Genomic DNA, 9,447 nt, shown 5'->3' on the forward strand with positions numbered 1-9,447 from the left:
TTAGTACAATACTAAGAATGGATTTCGTTTTCCAGACCAGTGATAGTTGTCGTAGTTGCTTGGCTTTATAAGATATCTCATTAGCACCACTCACAACGTCATGTGTCATTCATTGTATTACCTGCGGGTGTATATAATTCAACTATTTATACAGGTCGCCGCGACTGACCTAACCGGGCAAAGTCAACGTATGCACGGGTTACTGCCATGCCACCTCTAGCATAATGAAGCCTGGACCCGTGGAATATTGCAGTCACGTACGGTCGTCGGTCGAGAGTGTAGTTACAGTATTTCTAGCCTTCGTGGAATGTTGTCTCTTCAGCGGTGTTGTGTACGGATGGGCGTCGTTGGTGGTTGTATACAAGGCAGAGGGGTTCTTCTCAAATTTGTGTCACAGTGAATCTAACATACAAGAACAATTGTACAACTCCACGAATGGAACGTCAGGTGATTATACCGGTTGTGTTGAGCAAGACAAACAACTCAATTTAATATGGACAGTGACTTCGTCGATGATGCTGATATGGTGCTTTCCGGCTGGAATATTGTATGATTGTATTTCTTTATGGAAACTACGTTTAGGATCAAGGTAACGATTCTTTCAAATAAATATCTTGACATTCAGTGTCCCGACGCTACGCAAAACCATTGATTCTTTGTTGACAATTCATGTTACCTACGTAGTGCGAATGCGTTTAAATGTTGGCATTGTATCAAATTACAAAACTGTAGCCTGTACACTGCGAGAAAAACTAACTCCAAGGCATACAGGCAGCTTATATTGTCACACTAACGTCAAATTCATGAGAAGACTTTATTACTCATATATTACTCTCCCCCAATTTAACGACCTATTTTTCTTTACTAACTGCCCCCGTCCCCACACTGAAAGCAAAATATGTTCGCAACAATAGTATATATCAGCTCTGCCATGTAGAGAATAAAGAACGACGCACTGCACATTATTGCCTGATAGCAAAAAGGTGTGCGCAATGCAATGGTCAAGACGCACTCAATGTAATAATGGTGTTGTAAACGCCGACTATTGTATTTCACAACAACAGGGACTGTGTGTTTCAGTTACCCGTGGAACGCCCACGAGCACTATAGCTAATGAATCGTGAAAAAGAATCTTCTTTTTTTAGATGAAAACGGGAATGACTTATCAAGACAGTGTTAAAAATATGGACGAGACAAATATAATTCTGTATGTTCATACCCCGGGGGGTACATTGACAGCTTCAGTTTTGGCTACACGTGGTACCCGGCCGATCAATGAGAGCACGGCGTTTCAATTATGGGCAGCGGACGGTATCATAATATTGCTTGCATAGTGCGCATAATAATAATATAGAATCTCAAATCTCTTATTTATTTATTTCAGTATACTCTTCATTGCGTCTGTGGTGATGCTTGTGTTTATCACAAAAGGTACGTACTACTTAACTTATTCATAATTCCGAAATTCCTAAGAAAGCCATCGTTCGCATTATACAAAAGTCACTGTGACTAACCGTTGAACGGCACACGGCATGACATACAGTTGTTATCGTCCCAATCCGATAGAAAACCAGAGTCTACAAAGCTTGCCGTGGGCGATGATCTGGGTTTCCCGACTTTTTGTTATATTGTTATTAATCAATATATTGGATACGTTCTATTTCATTCAATTATGATGAAATTGTTTTTGCGTATCTGTTGATCGACTTAATTAGTTGATTACGAGTGAATAGCTGTGTTATGTCTGTCATCGTTTATGCGTGGTTCTGGACGGAACTCGGCTCGGTGATTTGGAACTAATTACGAGATAACCGTCGCTATTTGGACTACTATTTCTGACAGTTGGTATTCGCAATTATTAATGTAGTGAACGATTAATCAAAAGATATGACGTATTCAGTACTTAGTGTGATTGGCTTTATGATTGAAGGTTACGCCCTAGAGTCTTTTTACTGCTTTGTAATTGGTTAAGGTTTTGAAAATGAATAAAGTTGTTTTTAGTTGGTCTTGGTGAGAACACTCCGACAGACGCAGTGCAGTCTTGGAGAGTCTTGGGGCGAGTCTTGACGCAGTCTTGGGCTAGTCTTGGGTCAGCCTTGCGATAGTCTTGGGGACTTTTCCCCAGGGCGCTGTGTCTTATAGAGTGCTCGACTGACCGACTAAGACGAGAGTTGAAACGTATTTCGTTGTGTGTGTCTTATTTGACTGTAAGGTTTAAGTGACTTTCCCGGTTCCGTACCTCAAGGGGACGAGATATAGAGACGAGACGATATTCCCCCCTGACACGTGTGGAGAACTTCAGAGGAGAAGAATTTCCCCCTGATACAATACCAGACGAGTTAGATTCCAACTTAATACTTTATGGGCTGTGAGACCATGTCAGTCCAGCTTCACAGTGTCATATTTGTAGTTTGTGTGAGTAAACACTATTGGGTCTCAACTATTTGTCCCGGTAAACTATATTAAGGATGAGTTTAATACATGAATATAAATGTCTTTTCTTTTTGCACTTAATAATATAACCCGGACGATGCATTTAATCTCATCTGCCGATTGCCAGAGGTATGAGACTGGCGTAGCAATAGTAGTAGTATTCACACTACACCAAGTTAGGCCTAAGATTCAAGTTAAGCTAATATCATCACATGTTTGCATATCGAATAGACCCAATAGCGTTCACACCCGGGAGGAAAAATTGGTTAGCACGGGGTAAAGAACGCCCAGACTTGTTAAGAATATTCAACAATCCTTAGTCATTTTAACCATGATTACTAAGTGCAATACAAGGAAGGTATACATGTTAGTTCCACGGTAATAAAACAATACCAAAGCCACAGTCCCAATTATTCACAGAACAATTATTCTTGATGTGCTCGCGTTGATTGTCATGTCGGAAATGGCATACCGAAATAAAAAGTTATGAATATAAAAGTAAATCTTCCAAATGAAAATTGAATACAATGGCGTTTGATTAAGTTGATCTTTGATTGACAAGTCACTGTTGATGTTATATGCAAATAGTTTTATGGCCTCAGTTATGGTGCGGCGATGTGTGACTTCCTGTCCTGGACCCTGTTTTCTTAACTCAAGCGATATCAACTAGCCTCGCAAACTACAAAAAAAAACACAGACAAGACGTAGACGCGTCTTGGCTTATTAAAGCTTTGCGTTCTCGGACATTCGAAGTATGAAATACTGACCGGGATTGAATTTACAGCACACATCCTGCTTGACAACTTTGTAATATCAAAACAAAACATTCTATGTATACACCTAGACGCCCATTTGTTAATAAACAACTGATAAACGTTGTGCAAAAGTTTCACTTGAAATAAACAAGAATTTTGAGAGCTTTTTAGATTTGAACTTCCCTGGTAAACTGAAAAACACAACTAGATAATGGCTAATTTGCATAACCATTCACTCAGTAAGAAGTTTGCTAATGCTCATAATTAAAATGGCTGTAACAGTTCCAAATTTAAACGTATTATCGTTTTGTTAAACGTTAAATATAGTGCATAATATGGAGATCCCGTTATTACTTTTTTTCACCATGTTCACAATGCTGCAAAGTTTTGAAAGTCTGTAGCCAAGACTGTTAACCTCAGGCTATTCCCGGGAACAGGAGGTTTGATGTCGCCATGGATGTACTAAGAACATCCATGATGTCGCTAAAACGCTCACCACTGTACCATGTATTTCTATGGATTCTGCGCGAGCTGCTATGGAACCCAGTCGACGAACCGGTGAAAACAGATAAAGTCATTCGGAAAGAATGGCTGACCACAAATTGATCAGCATGATCATTAATTTGCATGGTTAGAAACTTATTAAACTCGGGAGAACATTCAGTTCATGTCTGGTTCTTGGTTTGTTTTGGTTATTTTCAGCATTATGTGCTATTTTTAGCTATCAATACCGACTTCACCATTGCATCTGACCGGATCGTTTTGGGGGCACTTCCTTGTATGTCTTTTCAATTGAATTCTACTCCAAATACTGTAAAATGACTAATTTTCACTGGGTTTAAATTTCACTGATTTACCATTTCAGACATATTCAGTGGGTTTTAAATTCACGGTTTTATCATTTAGACAATGTGTTCTATGCTAAATTTTACATATTTACTGGGTTTTAATTTAGCGCATTTTCCAGTCAGCGAAATAAGCCAAATTAAAACCCAGTGAATAATTAACCCCTTTACAGTAGATGAACAATGAATAGGCCATGGCTATGGCATGTTGGTAGAATTAATGATTGTTAATACAGCTGGCCTCTCTCACTAGAGTTTATTGATATAACAAACCCCATTAAAAATAAAAATCGAGCCCCTTTTATTGACAAACCCTTGTATATTGAACATTACAATCGAAGTGGCCCCATGTGGATTTGTTGAACCTTATACAATCAATTGGATTAGTTGTTTGAGGTTGAACAAATGTGAATGAGTGAGCCTTTGTCGAGTCATATTTATTGTTTTCATCGACAAGCTGTTGCAATGTACATGATTCTCTGCTCATTTCGTCAACAGAATGAGTGTCTAAGAACTTACTCAAATAAAACCTACCGTAATTACCGAAAACTGTTAATAATCTGACATCGTTTTAAGCAAAAATTTTGAGTATACATCACGGTAAATTATGTCACCTTTTCAATTTCATGGAATTTAATTAAATTAATTAATAATGTAATAATGTATAATCCTTAATAATCTGCTACAACGTAACCTCTTCAAATCACGTGTCTCATTGTCAACTTGTATTCCAAATCTCACATTTTGAATTCGAGCCTTTGAAAATCTAAAAATGCTCAATCATTACAAGTATTAGGGCCTATTACATTGAAGAGCACCGCCAGTGTTAGAAGATTGGTAAACTTTTGTTTTTGTCATTACATGAATTACTCACCGCTAATCGAAACATTGATAATGTAACAGGCTAAATACAGTTTATGGATATTTTTGAATAGGGTAAATGTAGAATAATAGTAAATTTGGAATATTAATCTTGTTTATCGACAGTGCACATCATTTTCATAAGAAAAAGTGTACTTATGTAAGATACAGGATTATAAATTTATTGCGAAATATACTATGACGGATGTAAAATACAACGAATGTAAAATACATTGTTTGTTTACATGAAATCCGAACACACGCTGCGCGACGACCGCCACCCTTTAAAGCAGACTTCCACAGTGGGCAACTGCAGACACAAACAGGTGTAATAAATGAATCAATGCACGTTTTTTAAAGCTTGGAGAAAAGAGAAACATAGATCCCGGAAGTGAAAATTGTTTCAGAGTATCAATTTGTAACAAATCAATAAAACAGTTCAATAATTAAACAATAATGAACGACCCGCCAAGCGATAATGGGTTGTCGGCGTTGTCAATACCAGTGAGTGGATTTGCTGCCTCTAAAACGCGGAAAATTTGGAGAAACATCCACAGTGAACGGAATAGTTTCACAGTCACTGGCCCGTGAATGTGAATAATTTAAAATGTCTTTTTGGAAATTCTTTCCACAATCTCACATGGCAAACTAAGAAAGAAACTAGTTTTAATCCATCAATATTATTGTATGAACTCATTTGCATTGCGAGTGAATGAGTGACTGATGTGTGGTGTGGAGTAGCATTGCAGTGTTCGCCCAGGCGAACGGCACACCGTGACTGGTACGCCGTATCGGTGTCCCCCCCCCCCCCAGGGGGGGGGGGCTACTTCCATAGAAGTGCAATACGGGTATGTGCCGCCCGACTGGGGTGTCATTTCACTTTTTTTAGAAGTGGGTGGTCATTTGTCAATATTTTGGTTCAGAAGTGTGTAGCATTTATTTTTCACAGGTCCTTATATTCAAAGCCGGATACCGGTAAAGGCTGAATAAAATGCGTCGCGAAAGTTGTGAGCTGGGTGTGTTTTTTTCACTGAAAATACTTGTGTTTAAAAGTGGGTATATAAATAAAAAAATATTTAGAAGTGAGTATGGTTTACGAGAGATGGGCTACACACCCTTACCCACTTAGTGTGGAAGTAGCCCATCCCCCCCCCCCGGGTGTCCGCCGCGACCTTGCACTACGCTACACTAGATCACCGCCGTGGTCCAGCTGGATCGACTGTGCGTAAGGGTGCGTGCCCCGGGTACATGCACGTAGTTGCATCGTTATCCCATCGTTACCCCATCCACAGTCACTCTATGATAGAGGGACTGTGCCCCATCCCACTAGTGTTTTCAAACCATCAAGGTAGATGTTATTGGCAACTGTCCTGTCTGTGTAATAGTTATTTTAAATTCCACAGAAGGGCGGTGATTAAGAATACTTTGAAGCCAAACAAAACTTACAGGCGTAGCGAGCGAACGAGCATGGTTGGAAAGCTAGTGAGTGTTAGCCATCTGAGAAGGAGAACCACCAGAGATTGTAATCTGACTGTATAAATAAAAAATACACACCTGAAAACACCGTGACGGATACTTTCTTTTGCTTAGGCAAGCTGTGCCCAGACTGTGACATACATTGTACCCCCACTTCGTTTATCGCATGTGCTTGGATAAATCACCCTCGGTTAACCTCACTTCATCAACACGATAGGGCGAACTAATCAGGAGGCCACCGGGACAGCGGCATCAATCGCGAATCCAGAAGCGCGCGTACTAGATGGAGCGCTTCGACCGAACCCGCTTTAGCGTAGAGAGCAGACGATGATGCCGTCACACAATTGTCTGATTTCGATATTGAAATCAACTGTTATTGGTTATGGACCGTTTTATTTTGATGCCGATTTTAGTATTAAATACTTGTTATCTAACAATTTATCTTCTTTTTCAAAAACAACATTGTATTCATATCCATGGCACAGGGCCATGATGCTCAATAATGGATGCATTATCGCGAATAATCTGCTGCAATGACGTCATAAAATCCACTGGTATTGATAATGCTATAATATAGCATAATGCAGGTTGCACGCAATGCGTGTGAATTGGCATAAAATGGGAGGTAGAAGTCCTTCCACCTTCCATGGTCATAATAAAGCATGAATGTATTCTCGGTGGCGGACATCCGGACATTTTCACCGCTTGGCAACCATCACGGTGAAAACAAGGGCCGAAAACTCTCTGAAAACGGTACTTCGGGACGGTTGTTGCGACTCCCCTGAACAGTGTAACAAGATTACCCCCTACGTGTGTAAAGCATATACATTTGATCGTTCAGGATTACTTCAAAGTAGGGTAGTGCAGAAATGTAAAAGTTCCCCCAAACGCCCTCTATGGCTAAATTCCCATCCCATAGTCCTTTGCAAAATCCAATATGGTGGGAAAACATTTCTGCCCCACTAGTATTATATTATTGAAAAAAAAAATATTTCATAATATTGTAGACAGTATTTGCAGCGTATACCATAATGTATTTAAACATGGTTTTGTGTATTGTTCAAATTACGATGCTTACAGACAGAATATAGATCAAGGAAAGCTAAAAAATAGCTCCCATTGTCGGGAATGTACATGTTATCTGCATTACAATTAGGTAATCTCAGTGTTATCAGATGTAGGGCCAAATAGCTTTAGTTATTGTATTGGTAACACAGACTCCCGTGTTGTTCACGTGAGTGTCAATTTGGTAATACTCGTAGTTTACTTTTTCATACACAAACACCTTTTTTTCTTCTTAGTACTGACCCACCGATGCTCATTATCCCCATGTACATGTATTTCATTGCTTGTTTAATATGGAATGTCAGCATCGTGAATGAACACTATAAGGATGACTGATGGGTGTCGCAAAATAAATTCTCCATAGCGTCTGCGTTTGAGTGGTGAAATCGAAAATAGGGCAGTGATAGACGTTTTCTAAAAAATCCCTACAAATACCCACCCCATATATGTAAGAACAGAAAAGCGGCTGTTTCGAGACGGTTATGTACATTTAATTTTATAGCAGAGAAAGAGATGTTTACTATTAATTTTCCAAAAAACCTCAACTCCCCAATCAAATGGGTGACCTATACCCCGACGTGTTCTTTGAATTGTTTATTTCAGTAATTAAACAATTTTACGTCCTTTCTGTATGAAGGACTGTCCGTGGGATCTGAAGCAAAACAAAAAACAAGCAGGTACATGTAAATTGATTTAAAGATAGACATATGTTTTCCTTTTCTCTGCAAAAATGTTATACATGACGCTCTTGCGACTTATTTTAATGTGTCCATTGACAGTTATTTGACAATGTTATGTCATTCTTTATGACGGGTAAAATGTAATGATTTCAGAACAGACATTTTTTTATTGAGAGCTAAGGCACATACATTTTTTAACACATCAAGAGATTGATGATAAACACGACATTCAATAACACAATATTCGTTAGAGTTTGTAAAATGCAATATGGCCAACAAGCTAGTCAGATATTCTACTTACCAATACCAATGACTGACGACATAGTCTTCACAACTTTCTCTGTACTATGGCAACATGTTTATTCTTGTTCATTTCTCGATGGTAGTAACCTTGCTCGTTCCCTGAACATTGGAAATAAGTCAAATTCTTTCTCTAATTTTTTCTATCGTAATAAAACAATATTAGTTAAGCTTCGAGTTTCATACACAATAAATCTTTACAATAAAAATACAACGTTTTCATAATTTAGATACAAATATTTCATTTCCAAAGCTACAGGAAAAGACAGGCGCTGATTGCACCTGACAATTTAAATATATGTTATACCAGTTGAATAATAATGCATCATTTTCATTTCATTATTATAGAAACACCGTATTTATTGATACCTGCTATCAGCCTGGCTTCTTTATCTGGAGTTGAGATGTCCTTTACAGTATTTGAGGTCAGTACACTTACAACAGTGCTTTTATAGAAACATGAACTTATTATGACTATAAATAATTAACTCCACCGACGAAAAACTCAAAAATAATCGTAATAGCACAATTTAAAGCGGAGAGGTTGTCTCCTGTGCATGCGCGTGAATTGAGTCCCAAGCCACAATAACAACGAACGCTAAAACACAAAGGCTCATGGGTAGACGCTTGTTTGTAAACAGCGACACGCTATGGTCGTCAGCAGATGTGCAGATGAGACTCCCCCACTTTATGTAGTACTTGGAGTGAAAAATTGCTGTCTATACTGGCACGCTTGTATGATTTATCCAGTCATCTCTCCTATAACATAGAAGCGTATGGTGTATGAGAACCCAAAATGAGTATTTGATGATGTAACGCGCGAAAGAAAAGGTCAGCTAAAATATCGCTTTCGCTTTCACAGCTAGTTTGCCACTATGCGCCGTTAATGACGCATTCGAAATTTACATAATCAAACGCACCACAGGTGCGCATTCTACTGTATGCTTTGCTGGAGTTGTTTTCAGGCCAGTTTAGTATAATATACCGATGGATGGTTAGAGATGTGAATGATACACACAGATGAACTTCAAC

At 38.7% G+C, this 9,447-nt stretch overlaps 1 protein-coding gene across 1 annotated transcript; it reads left to right on the forward strand.

Annotated features, from left to right (window-relative positions):
• The first annotated feature begins 209 nt into the window (after positions 1 to 209).
• On the forward strand, positions 210 to 8,872 carry LOC144348161 (large neutral amino acids transporter small subunit 3-like). The gene is made up of 3 exons (XM_078007657.2): positions 210 to 589; positions 1,385 to 1,431; positions 8,764 to 8,872. Exons 1-3 carry the CDS (start codon positions 225 to 227, stop codon positions 8,868 to 8,870), a joined length of 519 nt encoding a protein of 172 aa, XP_077863783.2. The 5' UTR covers positions 210 to 224; the 3' UTR covers positions 8,871 to 8,872.
• Positions 8,873 to 9,447: the final 575 nt, after the last annotated feature.

This window comes from Saccoglossus kowalevskii, chromosome 6, assembly GCF_978046115.1.
Source record: "Saccoglossus kowalevskii chromosome 6, keSacKowa6.1, whole genome shotgun sequence".
Taxonomy (NCBI): domain Eukaryota; kingdom Metazoa; phylum Hemichordata; class Enteropneusta; family Harrimaniidae; genus Saccoglossus; species Saccoglossus kowalevskii.

Excerpts from the sequence above, each read along its gene's own strand:
- LOC144348161 (XM_078007657.2), top strand. The coding sequence starts at position 225 with ATGAAGCCTGGACCCGTGGAATATTGCAGTCACGTACGGTCGTCGGTC. Across the intron at positions 590-1,384 it reads AAACTACGTTTAGGATCAAG|TATACTCTTCATTGCGTCTG; the intron begins GTAACGATTCTT and ends TATTTATTTCAG. Across the intron at positions 1,432-8,763 it reads GCTTGTGTTTATCACAAAAG|AAACACCGTATTTATTGATA; the intron begins GTACGTACTACT and ends TCATTATTATAG.